The sequence below is a fragment of the Nomascus leucogenys genome, chromosome 6, assembly GCF_006542625.1.
Source record: "Nomascus leucogenys isolate Asia chromosome 6, Asia_NLE_v1, whole genome shotgun sequence".
In the NCBI taxonomy this organism is placed as follows: domain Eukaryota; kingdom Metazoa; phylum Chordata; class Mammalia; order Primates; family Hylobatidae; genus Nomascus; species Nomascus leucogenys.
In genome coordinates, this window is record NC_044386.1 from 59,949,861 (window position 1) to 59,971,716 (window position 21,856).

Below are 21,856 nucleotides of genomic sequence, written 5' to 3' on the forward strand. Positions count from 1 at the left end.
AACACTACTGACAGTTCTCTTTTATGGCACTCAAGACACTTGACTATGGGGAGGAAAGAGGGGGAAAGACTCATGATGAATTCAGAAGCTTCTGAGGAAAACTTAAAATAGGAGAGTGGCTGAATCACCACTGGTACATCTACCAATGAACTACTATGCAGCCATAAAAAAGGAATGTGGGGACGGGTACGGTGGCTTACACCTGGAATCTCAGCACTTTGGGAGGCAGAGGCAGGTGGATCACTTGAGGTCAGAAGCTCGAGACCAGCCTGGTCAATATGGTGAAACTCTGTCTCTACTAAAATACAAAAATTAGCCAGGCGTGGTGGCCGGCATCTGTTATCCCAGCTACTCGGGAGGCTGAGGCAGGAGAATCACTTGAACCCGGGAGGCAGAGGTTGCAGTGAGCCAAGATTATACCACTGCACTCCAGCCTGGGCAACAGAGCAAGACTCCGTCTCAAAAAAAAAAAAAAAAAAAAAAAAAAGGAATGTGGCCAGGCATGGTGGCTCATGCCTGTAATCCTAGCACTTTGGGAGGTTGAGGTGGGTAGATCACATGAGCTCAGGGGTTTGAGACCAGCCTGGGCAACATGGTGAATCTGCATCTCTACCAAAAATACAAAAAACTAGCCAGGAGTGGTGGCTAAAAAAAAAGAGAGAGAAAAGTGTGTATAGTATGCTACCATTAATCTAAGATGGGAGGTGAATCTGTGTACTTATGATTTAAAAAGAAAAAAGAATAATATAAAAAAATTTTAGGCTGGGAGTGTTGGCTCATGCCTGTAATCCCAGCACTTTGGGAGGCCAAGGCAGGCGGATCACTTAAGGTCAGGAGTTCAAGACCACCCTGGCCAACATGGCTAAAACCCATCTCTACTAAAAATACAAAAAAAATTAGCCAGGTGGTGGTGCACGCATGTAGTCTCAGCTATTCAAGAGGCTGAGGTGGGAGAATCGCTTGAACCTGGGAGGTGAAGGTTGCAGTGAGCCGAGGTCGCGCCACTGCACTCCAGACTGAGTAACAGAGCGAGATCCTGTCTCAAAAAAGAGAGAGAGAGAGAAAGATGGATGGACGGATGGACGGAAGGAAGGAAGGACGGAAAAATAACTGCAGTGGATTAAAACACATAAAGCGTGTTAAAAATCATGAGTTCACAAGGATATTCAAAATAAATAAAACTCATCGGTCATCTTTGGAAGTTGCTAAAAACTATCTCTCCTTCTCTCCTTAAAATATTGCAGAAACAGGGTCTCACTATATTGCCCAGACTGGTCTTGAATTACACATGTGAGCCACTGTACCTTGCCAGGAACTATCTCATTCTTTCAAAAACTGCTGATAAGATTCTCTAAACTTAAATTCGTCAAAAACTGCTGATAAGATCAAAAACAGCTGATAAGATTCTCTAAACCTACTTAATGCATTTAGTCTCTAAACTTAAATTCTTCAAAAACTGCTGATAAGATCAAAAACAGCTGATAAGATTCTCTAAACCTACTTAATGCATTTAGTCCTCCAACATGAATCTACATGGGTTGCAAAAACTTAGAGCTTTTATGTAAACTAAAGGAAAATTAATCAAGCATTTATCTTGCCTTTCCTGTTCAAAATGTGCCTGGGGGGTAACTAAATAGCTAATTAGAAGTTTCTCTTTAGGCCGGGCATGGTGGCTTCTGCCTGTAATCCCAGCACTCTGGGAGGCCGAGGCAGGTGGATCACGAGGTCAGGAGATCAAGACCATCCTAGCTAACACGGTGAAACCCCGTCTCTACTAAAAATACAAAAAATTAGCCAGGCGTGGTGGCGGGTGCCTGTAGTCCCAGCTACTTGGGAGACTGAGGCAGGAGAATGGCGTGAACTTGGGAGGCGGAGCTTGCAGTGAGCCGAGATTGTGCCACTGCACTCCAGCCTGGGCGACAGAGCGAGACTCTGTCTCAAAAAAAAAAAAAAAAAAAAAAAAAAAAGGAGTTTCTCTTCATAGAAGCAGTCTAGATAATGAATGAGGAAAGAATCACAGATTCGAAATATCACCGTTTTGCAACTCCTAATGAATTAAATTGTCTAGGTAATGACCATCAATGGCTACTAGGACAGAACACATTATTATTATTTTTTTTTTTCTTTTTTTTTTTTTCTTTTTGAGAAAGAGTTGTTGCCCAGGCTGGAGTACAATGGTAGGATCTTGGTTCACTGCAACCTCCACCTCCCGGGTTCAAGCGATTTTCGGTGCCTCAGCCCCCCAAGTAACTGGGATTACAGGCATGTGCTACCATGCCTGGCTAATTTTTGTATTTGTAGTAGAGATGGGATTTCACTATGTTGGCCAGGCTGGTCTCGAACTCCTGGCATCAAGTGATCTGCCTGCTCTGACCTCACAAAGTGCTGGGTGTGAGCCACTGTGCCTGAAGTGGCTAATTTTTGTATTTTTAGTAGAGACGGGGTTACACCACGTTGGTCAGGCCAGTCTTGAACTCCTGGCCTCAAGCAATCCTCATGCCTCAGCCTCCTGAAGTGTTGGGATTATAGGCATGAGCCACTACACTCAGCCCCACATTATCTTTTGTTGTTGTTTTTTCTAAGATGGAGTCTCACTCTGTTGTCCAGGCTGGAGTGCAGTGGCAGAATCTCGGCTCACTGCAACCTCTGCCTCCCAGGTTCAAGGGATTCTCTTACCTCAGCCTCCTGAGGAGCTGGGATTACAGGCATGCACCACCACGGCCAGCTAATTTTTGTATTTTTTGTAGAGATGAGGTTTCACCATGTTGGCCAGGCTGGTCTCAGGCTCCTGACCTCAGGTGATCTGCCCGCCTTGGCCTCCCAAAGTGCTAGGATTACAAGTGTGAGCCACCGCGCCCGGCCCCCACATTATCCTTTCTAATTTTTCACCCATCTCTATACCCATGTCGTTTGCTATATGCCTTAGTCATTCTTCCCGGCCCCATAGTGACACTGTGCCAATTCCAAGTCTAGGCCCTAAGAGCCATGTGTGTCTTCCTTACCCCTTTTATACTTCTGTCATCACCATATAAAAGTGCTCGGGGTTTACTGGCCCAGGGAGGAAGAGAGAGGTAGAACAGACCTGGCTATCACCTGTAGCTTGGAGATAATTCCAGCTGAACTCATGCCATCAGGCGGGTGAATTGCAGTTGAACTTCAAATGCATGAGCAGGAACAGGGGTTACTTACTTCACATTATTGTGGTAAGAGCTAACTGATAGGATTGTTAACATCACAAACTGAGAAACAATCAGGTATCATGTGTCTCCTGATGGAAATACATACCACTACCTAAAAATCAACCTTCCCCAAGAACAAGCAACAATGACAACAACAGAACAAACCCAAATCTGACCAATTCTGTAGCTCTAACTAACCATTTACAGGAAACTCAAGGGACCAGAAACACATTCAACAACAAAAGTGAGATGCGGTCAGCATCGCGAGAAACAAGAAGACAAATGACCCAGTTCCTTCAGCAAATACGCTGCAAGGCAGGGCAAAGAGATGGGGAAGAAAACACACAGATTAAATGCCTTAAGGGACATATTAACGGATCACAATGTATGGACTTTAAGATCCTGATTCAAGTGGTCCAAATCTTGTTTTTTAAATTACAAAACAAATAAAAAATTTGAACACTGACTAGATATTTGATAAAGAGTTCATTGTTATTTCTAGGTGTAATAATGGTATTATAGTTAGGTTTAAAACAAAGGTACTTATCTTTCAGAGGAACATATTGAAATATTTATGGTTAAAATATAATAATGCTGGTATTTGCTTTAAAATAATCTGATGAAAGGATTATAGATTTAACAAGACTGGCCAAGAGCTGACTGCTGTGGCTGGATGATGGGTTCATGGATGTTTATACTATTCTCGGTATGTGTTGGAATTTTATATGAGAAAGACATAACAAGAGGGCAAAATAAAAATGGACACCAGGAAGTCAAATCATATAAAGACACAAGTAGCCATTATATTTCCCTCGCTTACCTGTTCTGTTCTTCCGTTTTTCTCGCTCTGCTTTTAGTTCCTCCATGGCTTGAGATTTCTTGTCTAGTTTCTCATCCCGCTTGGAACGCCGTTCCTTGTTGTGGGATGTTACCTAGGAAGGGAAGGATATATAGGATGGCCCTTTTTACCAACAGCTGATAAGATTCTCTAAACCTACTTAATGCATTTAGTCCTCCAACATGAATCTACATGGGTTGCAAAAACTTAGAGCTTTTATGTAAGGGGAGAGAGCATCCTCTTGTGGACAAAGAGGATAGCGCGGTAAAGTAAGCCCTGTCTAAAATGCCTAATAGCAAGTTCAAGAAACTCTTTCTGGAAGAACACACTACAACACAGCTCATGCTGGGATTCCAGGCATGAGCCACTACACTCAGCCCTACATTATCTTTTTTTGTTGTTTTTCTGAGATGGAGTCTCATTTATGAGAAATACAGAGATTACTTTCCCAGCTATATTTATACCAAGTAAAGGATGACATACATCTAAGTAAACATCATAAGCATCTGGCTACCTAGGACAGGTTGTTTACCAACCTTTCCTTAAGGGATGCTCACTCACTAGAGGGCTGCTTTTTTTTTAAAACAGAGCCTCGCTCTTCTGCCCAGGCTGGATGGCCATGGCACGATCTCAGCTCACTGCAACCTCCGCCTCTGAGGTTCAAGCAATTCTTGTGCCTCAGCCCCCCGAGTAGCTGGGATTAAAGGCATAAGCCACCACACCAGGCTAAGTTTTGTATTTTTAGTAGAGATGGGATTTCGCCATGTTGGCCAGGCTGGTCTCAAACTCCTGGCCTTGAGTGACCTGTCTGCCTTGGCCTCTCAAAGTGCTGGGATTACACATGTGAGTCACTGCAGCTGAGGGCTGCTTTTTAAATGCAGACTTCAGTGAAAGCCGGGCACAGTGGCATATGCCTGTAGTCTCAGCAACTCAGGAGGACTGCTTGAGACTAGGAGTTTGAGGCTACAATGTGTTATGAGTGTGCCAATGAATAGCCACTGTATTCTAGCCTGGGCAACATAGTGAGACCAGGGAAAGGAAAGAGGAAGGGAAGGAGGAAGGGAAGGGGGAAGGAGGAAGGGAGGGGAAGAAAAGGGAAAAAGAAAGAAGAAAAAAAGAAAAGGAAAAAGGAAAGCAAAGGAAAAAGTGCTAAGGAGTTAATAGCACAGCTAATGGTGATATGTCCAGAGATTAATGAAACCATGTCACAGGTCTTGTACTAATAAACTTAGGCTGATTAATATAAACCTACCTTTTACACACACACACACACACACACACACACACACACACACACACTCTCAAAACAGACGTTTATTCTTTGGACAATGAGGAACATTGAATCTCCTACCTGAGATTCTTGAATCTGTGTCAGCTTTTTCTTTTCTTGCTCCTCTTCTTGCTTTTTCTTCTTTTCTTTCTTTTCTTTCTTTTTGGCTGTTTTTAGTTTTTTCTTGATTTCAAATCTGGTTAAAAGATATTTGTTTGGTTTTTAAGTAGCAATGAAATGTATGTAAAAACTGATTTCTATTAGATAGGAGAAAGGAACTAAGGGAAAGGAGCTAATAGATATTTTGGCTTTCCTGCAAGAAACTCTGGTGTACCTTTTTAAGTACATTAAAAATATTTAATATGTTAATTACAACAAAATATAAAATATTTGATAGCATTAAGTTGGAATATGTTTAAAATGAGAGAATATGGGCCAGGCGCAGGGGCTCACACCTGTAATCCCAGCACTTTGGGAGGCCGAGGCCGGGGGATCAGGAGATCAAGAGATCGAGACCATCCTGGCCAACATGGTGAAACCCCGTCTCTACTAAAAATACAAAAATTAGCTGGGCATGGTGGCACGTGCCTGTAATCCCAGCTACTTGGGAGGCTGAGGCAGGAGAATCGCTTGAACCCAGGAGTCGGAGGTTGCAGTGAGCCGAGATCGTGCCATTGCACTCCAGCCTGGCGACAGAGTGAGACTCTGTCTCGGAAACAAACAACAAACAAACAACCACAAAAAACACACAATGAAAGACCATTTCACACCCACCAGGATAGCTATTATCACAAAAAGGGAGGCCAGGAACAGTGGCTCACACCTGTAATTCCAGTACTTTGGGAGGCCAAGGCAGGAGGATCCCTTGAGTCCAGGAGTTGGAGACTAGCCTGGACAACATGGTGAGACCCTGTCTCTACAAAAATTTTTAAAAATTGGCTGGATGTGGTGGTACATGCTTGTAGTCCCAGCTACTTGGCAGGCTGAGGTGGGAGAACTGCTTGAGCCCAGGAGATTGAGGCTGCAGTGAGCCATGATCATACCACTAAACTCTAGCTATCCTGGGCGACAGAGTGAGACCTTGTCTCAACAACAACAAGAAAAGGAAATGACAAGTGTTAAAGTGTTAGTGAAGATGTGGAGAAACTAGAACACTTATTGCCGATGGGAAATCTAAAATGATGCAGCTGCAGTTTCTCAAAAAGTTAGAAAGAGTTACCGTATGAGCCAGCAATTCTACTTTCCAGTATACACTCAAAAGAACTGAAAATAGGTAAATTGTTGTATATAAATGTTCACAGGATCACGTCACAATAGCAAAAAGGAGGAAACACCACAAATATTAATCAACAGATGGACAGATCAACAAAAAATGTGGTATATACATAAAATGGAATATTACTCAGACATAAAAAGGAGTGAAGTACTAATGCATGCTAAATAGATAAACTTCAAAAACATACTAAGTGAAAGAAGTCAGTCACAAAAGACTACATATTATGATTTCATTTATATAAAATATCCAGGTCGGGCATGCCTGTAATCTAAATACTTTGGGAGGTCAAGGCAGGAGGATTGCTTGAGGCTAGGAGTTCAAGACCAGCCTGGACAACATAGCGAGACCTCGTCTTTAATAAAAGTTTAAAAGATTGGCCAGGTGGTGGCACACGCCTATAGTCCCAGCTACTTGGGAGGTTGAGGTGGGAGGATTGCTTGAACACAGGAGATCGAGGCTTCAGTGAACTATAATCATGCCACAGCACTCCAGCCTGGGCGACAGAACAAGACCCTGTCTTGATAACAACAACAATAATAATAAACATATCCAGAACAGGCAAATCTAGAGAAGACATAAAGGAGATTAGTTGTTGCCTAGGGCTGAGAGGCTTATGGGGAAATAGAGGAGTGATAAAATGCTCTAGAATTAATTGTGGTGATGATTGCACAACTCTGTGGACATATAAAAACCATTGAATTATACACTTTAAGTGGGTTATTTTAAACAAAGTTATTTTTTAGAGTTAGTGACAGTTTACATTTACATAATGTTCTTATGTGTATCATCTCTCTTGAGGTTTACAACAACCCCGAGGAGGAAGCTGAGGCAGGAAGAGAAAGTGATTTAACTCTGATCACCCTGCCAGCGAGTCTGACTTGAACCTAGACCTTCTGACTGCAATGTCAGTGCCCTTTCTACAACCAGGCTACCTTTTATGCTTCCTGCCCCCATGAATAATCTAACAACTGAAAATGACATCTCACTACTGGTGCTGCTGGCTAGAGAACAGGATGCTAATGGTTCTTACATAAAAAAGACTACAAAGATTAAATGCGATCCATATAAAGAGCTTTTAAAGTAAAAAAGATTCAGGAAATTCCAGAGTTTCCATATTGTACTGCCCTGAAGCTAAACAAACTACAAAAATATCAATTTTCTATGATGGCTCTGAACCTCTGTCTCAATAATCAGCACACTAAACCATTCTTACAGTCACTAAAAAAGTCACTGAAGCTGGGGGTGGTGGTTCACACTTGTAACCCCAGCATTTTGGGAAGCCAAGGTGGACAAATTGCTTGAGGCCAGGAGTTCAAGACCAGCCTGGGCAACATGGCAAACCCCCTCTCTTAAAAAACAAACAAACAAAAAAAACAGGGCCAGGAGAGGTGGCTCACGCCTGTAATCCCGGCACTTTGGAAAGCCAGGGTGGGTGGATCACCTGAGGTCAGGAATTCCAGACCAGCCTGGCCAATATGAAAAATTAGCCAGGCCGCCAGGCACGGTGGCTCACACCTGTAATCCCAGCACTTTGGGAGGCCAAGGCGGGCGGATCACGAGGTCAAGAGATCAAGACCATCCTGGCTAACACGGTGAAACCCCGTCTCTACTAAAAATACAAAAAATTAGCCAGGCGTGGTGGCGGGCACCTGTAAACCCAGCTACTTGGGAGGCTGACGCAGGAGAATGGTGTGAACCCAGGAGGCGGAGCTTGCAGTCAGCTGAGGTTGTGCCACTGCACTCCAGCCTGGGGGACAGAGCGAGACTCAGTCTCAAAACAAAAAAAAAAAAAAAGAAAAAAGAAAAATTAGCCAGGCCAGGTGTGGTGGCTCACGCCTGTAATCCCAGCACTTTGGGAGGCCAAGGCGGGAGGATCATTTAAGGTCAGGACTTGGAAACCAGCCTGGCCAACATAGGGAAACCCTGTCTCTACTTAAAATACAAAAATTGGCCAGGCACAGTGGCTTATGCCTGTAATCCCAGCACTTTGGGAGGCCGAGGCGGGTGGATCACTTGAGGTCAGGAGGTGGAGACCAGCCTGGCCAACATGGTGAAACCCCATCTCTACTAAAAATAAAAAAATTAGCTGGGCGTGGTGGTGGGCGCCTGTAATCCCAGCTGCAGGGGAGGCTGAGGCAGGAGAATTGCTTGAACCCGGGAGGCGGAGGTCGCAGTGAGCCGAGATTGTGCCACTGCACTCCAGCCTGGGCAACAAGAGCAAAACTCCATCTCAAAACAAACAAACAAACAAACAAAAAAACATTAGCTGGGCATAGTGGCGCATGCCTGTAATCCCAGCTACACAGGAGGCTGAGGCAGGAGAATCACTGAACCTGGGAAGTGGAGGTTGCAGTGAGCCAAGATCGTGTCACTGCATTCCACCCTGGGCAACAGAGTGAGACTCCATCTCAAAAAAAAAAGAAAGAAAGAAAAAAAATATTAGCCAGGCATGGTAGCCTACGGCCTGTAGTCCCAGCTATTTGGGAGGCTGAGGTGGAAGGCTGGCTTGAATCCAGGAGGTAGCAATTGTAGTGAGCAGAGTTCACACCACTGCACTCCAGCCTGGACGACAAAGCTAGACTCTTGTATAAAAAAAAAAAAAAATTTTTTTTTAAGAAGTCACTGAATCAGTCAACTGTCTCATTCACATAAGGTGAAAAACATAAAAACTAAGTTTGAGACAAGCCACCTATTACCCTCAAGCTACTTTGTGATTTTGTCATAGGATTTATTGGCCTCACATGACAACATCTTGCTATGCTTTCCACAGTTCAGATATACAAATTTTAAACCGTCTGGCAACTCCAGCACAGTTTATTAAGTCCTATTTGTTCCAATATAGGTAAACTTGGAACGATTCACACTCAAAACAAATGTTGAGGCCAAGCGTGGTGGCTCACACCTGTAATCCCAGCACTTTGGGAGGCCAAGGCAGGTGGATCACCTGAGGTCAGGAGTTTGAGACCAGCCTGGCCAACATAGTGAAACCCTGTCTCTACTGAAAATACAAAAATTAGCCGGGCGTGATGGCGGGTGTCTGTAATCCCAGCTACTTGGGAGGCTGAGGCAGGAGAATCGCTTGAACCCAGGAAGTGGAGGTTGCGGTGAGCCGAGATCGTGCCATTGCACTCCAGCCTGGGCAACAAGAGCAAAAGTCTGTCTCAAAAAAAAAAAAAAAAAAATTCAAATGTCTATTGCTTGCTGCTGACTGAAAGCCAAACATTCTTCTCTAGGATAACTCAGCATACTTAATATGGTCTCCAGAAGGGACAAACAAAACTCCCAGATGAAAAGGAACTAAGTGCTGCCAATGAAAATGCTTCTATTTTCCTTTCATGAGATTAAATAGGTAGGATCCTTGTTCTGAGGGCTATTTTATTTCCAAGACAAAAGCCAAGTTTATTTTTACCTTGAAATTCTGTTAGGAGATAAGGAAGAACTACTGCCATATTTAAAACTTTTCCATTTAAAATATGGCAAAAGTTCAAAACATTGAAGCAGCTTCTAAATATCAAAAAGCAACTTAACATTTGACTTTTTAAAAAAATACAAAAACCATGCTAGAGGATAGTCAGATACCTAACTTGTACATAATGAGAAATTCCAAGTCTTGAATCCTGTGAAGACAGGGCTCCAAATATGAATTTTGGAAAATTATTTCAACCTAGGAGCGTGAACAATTTGAAGCCAATTTGTAAAATATACAGCTTTAAAACACCATTTGTTCATTTAATTTTTACATATCATTTGATATGTTCCCACATTGCTCTCAATCATTACTGTATTCATGTTCTAAAACCAACACAATCTTATGATTACTTCAATACTTTTTGCTCAGTAGAAATCAAATCATGTACTGATCTTTATCAAGACAAAAACAATCTCTGTAATTCCCCTCCCTTTTTTTTTTGACACAGGGTCTCACGCTGCCACCCAGGCTGGAGTGTAGTGGTGCAATCTCAGCTCATTGCAAACTCCACATTCCGGGCTCAAATGATACTCCCGCTGACTCAGCCTCCCAAGTACCTGGGACTACAGGCATGGGCCACCATGCCTGACTATTTTTTGTAGGAGACAGGGTTTTGCCATGTTGCCATGACCGGTCTTGAATTCCTGGAATCAACTGATCCACCCACCTTGGCCTCCCAAAGTGCTGGGATTACAGATGTGAGCCACCGCGCCAGGCCTGTAATTCCCTTTATTTTTTTTTTTTTGAGATGGAATCTCCCTCTGTCGCCCAGGCTGGAGTCTAGTGGCATAATCTTGGCTCGCTGCAACCTCCGCCTCCTGGGTTCAAGCCATTCTCCTGCCTCAGGATCCTAAATAGCTGGGATTACAGACGCGTGCCACCATGCTCGGCTAATTTTTTGTATTTTTAGTAGAGATGGGTCTCACCATGTTGGCCAGGCTGGTCTCGAACTCCTGACCTCAAGTGATCCACCTGCCTTGGCCTCTCAAAGTGCAGGGATTACAGGTGTTAGCCACCACACTTGGCCTGTAATTCCTTTTATTTATTTATTTTTATTTTTTATTAAGACAGAGTCTCGCTCTCTTCAAGGTTAGAGTGCAGTGGCACCATCTCAGCTCACTGCAACCTCCATCTCCTGGGTTGAAGCAATTCTCCTGCCTCAGCCTCCTGAGTAGCTGGGACTACAGGTGCACACCACCACACCAGGCTAATTTTTTTGTATTTTTAGTAGAGATGGGTTTTCACCATGTTGGCCAGGCCGGTCTAGAACTCCTGACCTCTGGTGATCTGTCCACCTCGGCCTCCCAAAGTATGTAATTCCCTTTAGAATGCTGCCTGTAGTGCGGTGTTACAGAATAGGTAAAATGATAGGAAATGTGAGGCAGGAGAGGATATGGCCACAGCGTGTTTTGTGGTGTCAGATAGTCCCAGGTTTGAAATCCAGTTCTACCACTTACCAGCTAAATCACCTTGGGCAAGTTTCTTCATTCATTCACTCAACAAGTATTTAGTGCATATCTGTGTGCCAGGCACTGTTCTAGGCACCAAGAATAGAGTGGCGAAAAGGATAAAGTCTCTCCCTTCATGCAGCTTACTCTTTAGTTACCTAATATCTCCAAGCCTAAGCTTCTACTTCTGTAATATGGTATAACCAACTTCACAGAGCGGTTGTGAAGATTAAATAATGCACATAAATAATGTCTTATGAATAAAACCTTCTGAATAACGTATATTAGTAAACAAAGCCAGTGGCACTGAGTAAATAATGAATGTGATTGAAATTTAATACATCATTTGCCTCTCATCAACAATCAATTCCAAATGCCAGTCTCCATATGTAGGTCAGGTGTGAAGGACAGAGGAAGTATGAGAAAAGACATGAACAGAAAAGGTGGGGGCGAGGAGGGACAACGAGGACTCAACCTTACCTTCTTTTCAACACCTCCCTCTTCTCTATGCGATTGAACAGTTCTTGCTCTCTCTCTTTCTCTGTCATCTGTTCCAGACGGGCCCTGTCTTCCTCATCTCCCATGAGGTCTTCTCCATAGCCATCATGGAACTCTTCATCTTCTGAGGAAGAGTCTGAATCTGAACTGGAAGAGGAGCTGTTGCTGTCAGAGTCTGACACTTCACCTGCAACAAAGGCCCAAACACAAGATTACATGTGCTACAGAAGACAGGCCACAAGCGGCTCCACAATGTTGACAACATCACCCTTCTTTCGGCTACAGTAAGAAACCACTTTGTTATTTTACTTATTTGTTTTTACTTTTTTTTTTGAGATGGAGTTTTACTCTTATTGCCCAGGCTGGAGTGCAGTGGCACAATCTCAGCTCCTCCACCTCCTGGGTTCAAGTGATTCTCCTGCCTCAGCCTCCTAAGTAGCAGAGATTACGGGTGTGTGCCACCACATCCAGCTAATTTTGTATTTTTATTGGAGACGGGGTTTTGCCATATTGTTCAGGCTGGTATCGAACTCCTGACCTCAGGTGATCCGCCCACCTCAGCCTCCCAGTGCTGGGATTACAGGCGTGAGCCACTGTGCCTGACTATTTATTTTTACTTTTTAAATAGAATTGGGATTTCACTTTGTTGCCCAGGCTGGTCTCGAACTCTTGGGCTCAAGCAATCCTTCTGATTTGGCCTCCCAAAGTGCTGGGATTACAGGCGTAAGCCACCACACCTGGCCCCAACTTATTTATTATTATTATTATTATTATTGAGATGGAGTCTTGCTCTGCCCCAGGCTGGAGTGCAGTGGTGCGATCTCGGCTCATTGCAACTTCCACCTCCCGGGTTCACAAACGATTCTCCTGCCTCAGCCTCCTGAGTAGCTGGGACTACAGGGGCACACCACCATGTCCAGCTAATTTTTGTATTTTTAGTAGAGATGGGGTTTCACCATGTTGGCCAGGATGGTCTTGATCTCTCAACCTCGTGATCCGCCTGCCTTGGCCTCTCAAAGTGCTGGGATTACAGGCGTGAGCCACCATGCCCGGCCTATTTTTTTTATTTGAGATGAAGTTTTTGCTTGTCATCAGGCTGGAGTGCAGCGGTGTGATCTCGGCTTACTGCAATCTCCACCTCCCAGGTTCAAACAGTTCTCCTGCCTCAGACTCCCAAGTAGCTCAGGTGCTCACCACTACACTCAGCTAATTTTTGTATTTTTAGCAGAGATGGGGTTTCACCATGTTGGCCAGACTGGTCTTGAACTCCTGACCTCAAGTGATCTGCTCGCCTCAGCCTCCCAAAGTGCTGGGATTACAGGTGTGAGCCACTGCACCCGGCCCCCGGCATTTTTTTTTTTTTTTTTTTTTTTTTGAGACAGAGTCTCTCTCTCTCGCCCAGGCTGGAGTGCAGTGGCACAATCTCGACTCACTGCAAGCTCCGCCTCTCAGGTTCACGCCATTCTCCTGCCTCAGCCTCCTGAGTAGCTGGGACTATAGGCGCCCGCCACCACGCCCAGCTAATTTTTTTGTATTTTTTTAATAAAAATGGGGTTTCACCATGTTAGCCAGGATGGTCTCAATCTCCTGACCTCATGATCCGCCGACCTCAGCCTCCCAAAGTGCTGGGATTACAGGCATGAGCCACCGCGCCCAGCCTTTTTTTTTTTTTTTGAGACGGAGTTTCACTCTTGTTGCCTAGGCTGATCTCAGTCACTGCAACCTCCACCTCTCGGGTTCAAGCAATTCTCCTGCCTCAGCCTCCCAGGTAACAGGGACTACAGGCACATGCCGCCACGCCCAGCTAATTTTTCTATTTTTAGTAAAGATGAAAATATGTTGGTCCGGCTGGTCTCGAACTCCTGACCTCAGGTGATCCCCCTGTCTCGGCCTCCCAAAGTGCTGGGATTACAGGTGTGAGCCGCCGCACCTGGCCTGATTACATGGATAAGTTCTTTAGTGGTGATTTCTGAGATTTTGGTGTATCTATCACCCAAGCAGTGTACACTGCACCCAATATGTACTCTTTTAACCCTCACTCCCTCGCCAAGTCCCCAAAGTCCATTATATCATTTTTTTTTTTTTTTGGAGACGGAGTCTCACTCTGTCGCCTGATCTCGGCTCACTGCAACCTCCTCTTTAAGCGATTCTTGTGGCTCAGCCTCCTGAGTAGCTGGGACCACAGGAGCGCAACACCATGCTTGGCTAATTTTTGTATTTTTCGCAGAGACGGGATCTTACCGTGTTGGCCAGGCTGGTGTCAAACTCCTGACCTCAAGTGATCCACCTGCCTTGGCCTCCCACAGTGCTGGGACTACAGGCGTGAGCCACTACACCTGGCCCCATTATATCATTCTATGCTTTTGCATCTTGATGGCTTAAACACCACTTATACATGAGAACATACAATATTTGGTTTTCCGTTCCTTAGTTACTTCACTTAGAAAAATGGCCTCCAGCTCCACTGAAGTTGCTGCAAAGGCCATTATTTCATTCCGTTTTGTGGCTAATATTCCATGGCATATATACACATTTTCTTCTCTTTCTTTTTTTTTTTTTTTGGAGACAGAGTCTCACTCTGTCGCCAGGCTGGATTATAGTGGCGTGATCTTGGCTCACTGCAACCTCCAACTCCCTGGTTCAAGCGATTCTCCTGCCTCAGCCTCCCGAGTATTAGGGATTACAGGTATGCACCACCACGCTGAGCTAATTTTTGTATTTTTAGTGGAGATGGGGTTTCACCATGTTGGCCAGGCTGGTCTCAAACTCCTGACCTTGTGATCCGCCTGCCTTGGCCTCCCAAAGTGCTGGGATTACAGGTGTGAGCCACCATGCCCGGCTGGCATACATACACATTTTCTTTATCCACTTGTTGGTGCACTGAATTTTTGAAGAGTATAAGCCCCAAAAAATTGTCTAGTAGAATTTTGTGAGGTGGTGATGAAAATTTTGTCTATCTGAACAGCAGCCACCACATATGGGTATTCACAAACTCAAATGTGGCTTGTGCAACTAAAAAACTAAATTTTAAACATTACTTTTTAGTTAATTTAAGTTGAAACAGCAACAGTTATCAAATGTCCACTTCATTTGGTTTGGTTGATTTGTTAAGAAACAATTCAGGTTATGAATTTTTGGCAAGAATACTCCATAAGTGATTGTGTCCTTTTCAATGTATCACATCAGGAACCCCTAACATCTGTTTGTCCCATTATTTTAATTTGGATTACTTGGTAAAGGTGGTTATCTCTCAGATTTTCCCTTTGTAAAGGCACCTTTTCCTCTTCGTGTAATAGTATGTATAGGGAGAAGGTTTAAGACTATAAAATTTTGTTTTCCAACAAACTCTCACCCAGTGGTTTTAACAATCATTGAGGATTCTTGAGTAAATCAACTTTATCACTATGATCGAAAAGTGGTGATTTTTCTAACCCTATAATTTTTTTCATTTATTAGCTGGCATTAAAAAAAAATTTTTTTTATGGCTGGGTGTGGCAGCTCACGCCTGTAATCCCAGCACTTTGGGAGGACAAGGCGGGTAGATCACCTGAGGTCAGGAGTTCAAGACCAGCCTGGCCAACATGGTGAAACCCCGTCTCTACTAAAAATACAAAAAATTAGCTAAGTGTGCTGGTGGGCATCTGTAATCCCAGCTACTTGAAGCAGGAGAATATCTTGAACCCCAGGAGACAGCGGTTGCAGTGAGCCAAGATCATGCCATTGCACTCCAGCCTGGGCGACAAGAGCGAAACTCTGTCTCGATAATAAATTAAAAAAATAAAAAATAAAAAAACATTTTAATGAATAATTAAAAATTGATTAGTGAATTTCTCATAACAGTGGATCTTAATAGGACAAATGTTGGCATGGAAAAAGTATGTGAGTACAATGAGTATTGAGCTAAGTCAGCAATTTAACAGGAACTGCACTTGACTCAATTTGAGCTAACATTCATAGGCATGTGCTCAAAACCAGGTTAGGCCAATTTTACAAAGTCAGCTTGTACGTAAACATTATTTTTTAAAATGTTTTTAAAATTTTTATAATTTACAGGTTATCATTCTAGTCCTGGAACAAGTTCACTTCTATTTTGTCTCCCAGTGCCCCTGCATTTTTCTTTTCTTTTTTTTTTTCCTACTTTTTTTTGTTGTTGTTGAGACAGGGTCTTGCTCTGTCACTTAGGCTGGAGTGCAGTGGTGTGATCATAGCTCACAGTAACCTCGAAGTCCTGGGCTCAAGCAAGCCTCTCACCTCAGCCTCCTAAGTAGTTGGGACCTCAGGTGCATACCGTAACACCCTAATTTTTAAATTTTTTTGTAGAGATGGGATCTCACTATGTTACCCAGGCTGGTCCTGAACTCCTGGGCTCAAGTGATCCTCCCACCTTGGCCTCCCAAAGTGTTGAGATTACAAATATGAGCCATTGCACTTGGCCCAAGTTCACTTTTCAAACTAGTGTTGAAAATTTCTGGAATTGGCTTCCAGAAAAAGAACATTTTCTACTGAGATTCCCTCCTCAGTCAGACTATGCATAAGCAAGAAAAAAAGGGGAGGGAAAGGCACTCAGGGTATTTAAGACTAATGCAGGAATCCTCGTGGGTTCCAGGGATAGGTTTCAGGGGTCTCACCAACCTTTGCATGCATTTTTCTTGCTTCATTCAGATTCTCAAAGCATCCATGACCATGGAAAAAGTTAAGAACCACTGCTCTAAAGAAGCGGTCATGCTGAATGCAGGTACCCCCCTTCCTCCCCACTTCTGCCTTTGCACCTTCAAGCTGACAAGAGTGGGAGTTGACCTTCCAGGTCTAGGCTGCTCAGCTCACCTTCCTCAGGGGCTGAGCTCTCAGCTGAACTGTCTTTGTCTGAACTGCCTGAGGAGGCAGTTTTGTTGGCCTGTTTCTTCATGGTTCCTTTCTTCTCTATTTTTCTGGCTTTTCCTTTCTTCTTATTTTTATTGCTCCCAAATGTCCACTATAAGGAGAAAAGAAAAAGGAAGACTGAAATAGGAATAGGGACTTTATTGGGAAAAGCTGGAAGACTCAAGAGTTAAGAGTCTCTGGCATTCATCTTTGAATCCAAAACAAATACACTTCATATGAAAAAAAAATACAGATTTTTGAAAAAAAAATTTTCTTTTTTGAAACAGGGTCTCACTCTGTTGCCCAGGCTGGAGTGCAGTGACATAGTCTTGGTTCACTGCAACCTCTGATTCCCAGGCTTAAGCCATCCTCCCACTTTAGCCTCTGGAGTAGTTGGGACTACAGGTGTGCCCCACCAAGCCCAGCTAATTTTTGTATTTTTTGTAGAGACGGGGTTTCACTATGTTGCCCAGGCTGGTCTTGAACTCCTGAGCTCAGACAATCCTCCTGTCTCAGCCTCCCAAAGTGCTGGGATTACAGAATGAGCCACTGCACCTGGCATAGATTTTTGTTTTTGAGACAAGGTCTCACTCTGTCACCCAGGCTAGAGTGCAGTGGTGCGATCTCGGGCTCACAGCAGCCTTGACCTCCCAGGATCGTTATCCTCCTGCCTCAGCCTCCCAAGTGGTTGGGACCATAGGCGTGTACCACCACACCCGGCTAAGCTTTGTATTTTTTGTAGAGACGGGGTTTCACCACGTTGCCCAGGCTGGTCTTAAACTCCTGAGCTCAAGCAATTCGCCTGCCTTGGCGTCCCAAAGTGCTGGGATTACAGGTGTGAGCCACTGTGCTTGGCCCCAGCCTAGATTTTTGAAAACTTGCTTAAAACTTTAGAACTTCTGGTCTGGAATCTCTTAGAAACAAGAGAAAAGTTACATAATAAACATATAATTTAATTATTATTTTTTCTTTTTGTTTTCAGACAGGTTCTTGCTATGTTGCCTAGGCTGGCCTTGAACTCCTGGGCTCCAGTGATCCTCTCACCTGAGCCTCCTAAGTAGATGGAACTACAGGTGTGCATCACTGCACCCAGCTCATGTATGTTTTATTGCCAATAGAAAACAGAGAAGATATCAACTTTATGGCAAGTCAAAAAACAGCTTCTGATGTTTTATGTGGCAGAGATGGCAGTAATTGTTAATGGTTGATATGTCTGGGTTTCAGTACAGAGACTGGTTTAGTTCTGGGGTGGGTCTCAGGAAGGCAGGGAACGTAGCTTGTGCCCAGGAGAAAACTGCAGAAAGCACAGAGAGAAAGGATGAAGGCCATTCTTTGGCATGAATGGCAGCACTGGCACTAACTCCAAAGAGGCAGAAAGTAATGTACATCATTAAATATATGTGCGTATCCTTTTTAAAACATTGGCATATATTACACAATAACATGACATTTAAACTGGATCATAAACAGGAAATCCCAGATATCAAAACATAAGGAACCTGTCATTTGCACTGTCAAACAGGCAGGCAATACAGTTAACTACCCCAAAGCCAAAAACCATCTTCATCAAGCACTTTAAGTTGAAAGGCCATACAACCACTTTACAAATTTGCAGACTATTTAGTTACATTAAACCATATCTCCTTTGATATTTTAACTTGCCAACTTAAAATGATTTTAGGTGAAAAATACTTTACTCAGAAACTTTGTTCTAATTACCATAAAGAATTATCATCTTTTGATTATCACAGACTGAATATTAAGTCTGGTATTAACATAATATTTCTACATCTAATATCCAACAAAGGCATAAAGTCTTTGTTCCTTCTATAACAGGATGAGAAATTAACCTCCTATTTCACAATAGGTAAAAGAAGAAGTAAATTCTTTTGGTCTTTTCTTGAGGGGGTGGGGTTGGGTAGAGGTGTAGTTCTGAAGATGTTTCCAACTTAGAAATTTTCCATATGAGCTATTCTTAAGAACAACAGCCTGCTAGTTTACCTTCACAAAACATTGTAAAAGGGTATTATTTTTAATCTTTTTTTTGTTTTTGAGCCAGGGTCTCGTTTGTCACCCAGGCTGGAGTGCAGGGCAGCAGGATCATAGCTCACTGCAGCCTCGACTTCCCAGGTTCAAATGATCCTCCTATCTCAGCCTCCTGAGTAGCTGCGACTACAGGTGTGCACCATCATGCCCAGCTAATTTTTAAATTTTTTTGTAGAGACAGGGTCTTGCTATGTCACTAAGGCTCGTCTCAGACTCCTAGACTCATGCAATCCTCCAGCCTTGGCGTCCCAAAGTGCTGGGATTATAGGCACAAGCCACCTTGCACAGCTCTAATGCTTCCCTTTTAAGTCTGAGTATTCAACCATTTCACATTTTAATCATTTCAAGGAAGATTTTTTTTTTTTTTTTAAGACGGAGTCTCGCTCTGTCGTCCAAGCTGGAGTGCAGTGGTGCGATCTCGGCTCACTGCAAGTTCCGCCTCCCGGGTTCAGGCCATTATCCTGCCTCAGCCTCCCGAGCAGCTGGGACTACAGGCACCCACCACCACACCTGGCTAATTTTTTGTATTTTTAGTAGAGACGGGGTTTCACCGTGTTAGCCAGGATGGTCTTGATCTCCTGACCTCATGATCCACCTGCCTCAGCCACCCAGAGTGCTGGGATTACAAGCAGGAGCCACCGTGCCTGGCCAGGAAGATAATTTTAAAGCCAGTTTGCAAGAACCTAAAGGAGGCCAAAGTGTTCACTTTCTTAGTTAACTGAGCTAAAATATATCAACCTTTTTTTTTTTTTTTGAAATGGAATCTCACTCTGTCACCCAGGCTGGAGTGCAGTGGCGTGATCTTGGCTCACTGCAACCTCTGCCTCCCAGGTTCAAGCGATTCTCCTGCCTCAGCCTCCCAAGTAGCTGGGATTACAGGCATACACCACCACGCCCAGCTAATTTTTGTATTTTTAATAGAAACGGGGTTTGGCCATGTTGGCCAGGCTGGTCTCAAACTCCTGACCTCAATGTTTGTCCCTTGTGGGGTAGTGAGAAGACATGAGTAAACTAGAAGAAAATAAAAATGCTTTGAGTGAAAAGGGGCTTTCCTAACTAAATCTGAATGTGAGAAGAGAACATCGTTTTTTTCTTCCAATAACAAAGCTGCCTTACCTCCCATGAGGCTGACTGAGCCAGGTCTATCACACCAAAGGCAAAAAACCAACAGTTCTGTATGTGACAAGGTTTTGGGGGGATTACAATAATGTGGGTGAGTTTACTTTTAAACATAAAATTTCTTTCTTTTTTTTTTGAGACAGTATTGCGGCCGGGCGCGGTGGCTCAAGCCTGTAATCCCAGCACTTTGGGAGGCCGAGGCGGGCAGATCACGTGGTCAGGAGATCGAGACCATCCTGGCTAACACGGTGAAACCCCGTCTCTACTAAAAATACAGAAAAATTAGCCGGGCGTGGTGGTGGGCGCCTGTAGTCCCAGCTACTCGGGAGGCCAAGGCAGGAGAATGGCGTGAACCCGGGAGGCGGAGCTTGCAGTGAGCCGAGATCGCGCCACTGCACTCCAGCCTGGGCGACAGAGTGAGACTCCGTCTCGAAAAAAGAAAAGAAAAAGAAAGAAAAAAAGAAAGACAGACAGACAGACAGACAGACAGAAAGAAAGAAAGAAAGAAAGAAAGAAAGAAAGAAAGAAAGAAAGAAAGAAAAAGAGACAGAGTTTTGGTCTTGTTGCCCAGGCTGGAGTGCAATGGCCCGATCTCGGCTCACTGCAACCTCTGCCTTCCAAGTTAAACTGATTCTCCTGCCTCAGCCTCCTGAGTAGCTGGGATTACAGGCATATGCCACCACGCCCAGCTAATTTTGTATTTTTAGTAGAGATGGGGTTTCTCCATGTTGGCCAGGCTGGTCTTGAACTCCCGACCTCAGGCTGGGCCTTGGACTCCTGATCCGCCTGCCCTGGCCTCCCAAAGTGCTGGGATTACAGGCATGAGCCACCACACCTGGCCTAAAACTTCTTATATATATCTTACAGTACTGAGAAGTTGGAGTGCCGCTACTTGTATATTTACTTTGTATTTTATTTCATTTTATTTTTTATTTTTGAGACTGGGTCTTGCTCTGTTGACCAGGCTGGAATGCAATGGCATGATCATAGCTCACTGCAGCCTTGGACTACTGGGCTCAAGAGATTCTCTCATCTCAGCCTTCTGAGCAGCTGAGATTACAGGTGCATGCCACCATACCTGGCTAATTTGTTAACTTTTTGTAGAGAGGAGGTCTCACTATGTTACCAAGGCTAGTCTCAAACTCCTAAGCTCAAGCAATTCTCCTGCCTCAGTCTCCCAAATTCTGGGATTACAAGCATGAGCCACTGCACACAGCGTGTATTTTATTTTTAATAAACCTTTAAAATATAATTTTAATAATAATAAATGTTCATTATATTAGGCCTTAAAAATATAGAAAAGTTGTTTGCTTTTTGTTTTCTTTTCGTTTTTATGATGAGGTCTCACTATGTTGCCCAGGCTGTACTCAAACTCATGGGCTCAAGTAATATTCCCACCTCAACCTCCTGAGTACCTATTACTAGAGAAACACCACAGTGCACAACCAGAAAAGTATTTGTAAAGTTGGGAAAAAAAAAAAAAAATCACCAGGCCGAGTGTGGTGGCTCACACCTATAATCCCAGCACTTTGGGAGGCCAATGTGGGAGGATCACTTGAACACAGGAGTTGGAGACCAGCCTGTGAAACACAGCAAGACCCCATCTCTATTTAAGGAAATATATTTTTTAATTTAAAAAATCACCTGCTGCCGGCTGGGCGGATCACGAGGTCAGGAGATTGACACCATCCTGGCTAACACGGCGAAACCCCGTCTCTACTAAAAATGCAAAAAAATTAGCCGGGTGTGGTGGCGGGTGCCTGTAGTCCCAGCTACTCGGGAGGCTGAAGCAGGACAATGGCGTGAACCCAGGAGGCGGAGCTTGCAGTGAGCCGAGTTCACACCACTGCACT

The 21,856-nt window shown here is 43.9% G+C and overlaps 1 protein-coding gene across 1 annotated transcript in view; it reads right to left on the bottom strand.

Annotated features, from left to right (window-relative positions):
- Positions 1 to 21,856, bottom strand: part of RTF1 (RTF1 homolog, Paf1/RNA polymerase II complex component) — a 71,065-nt gene that overhangs the window by 13,473 nt on the left and 35,736 nt on the right. The window contains exons 3-6 of the mRNA XM_003266753.4: positions 16,803 to 16,950; positions 11,961 to 12,165; positions 5,369 to 5,483; positions 4,000 to 4,111 (exon numbers count right to left, since the gene is read on the bottom strand). Of these exons, the coding sequence (XP_003266801.1) occupies positions 4,000 to 4,111; positions 5,369 to 5,483; positions 11,961 to 12,165; positions 16,803 to 16,950 (580 nt within the window). The remainder of the gene's footprint in view (positions 1 to 3,999; positions 4,112 to 5,368; positions 5,484 to 11,960; positions 12,166 to 16,802; positions 16,951 to 21,856) is intronic.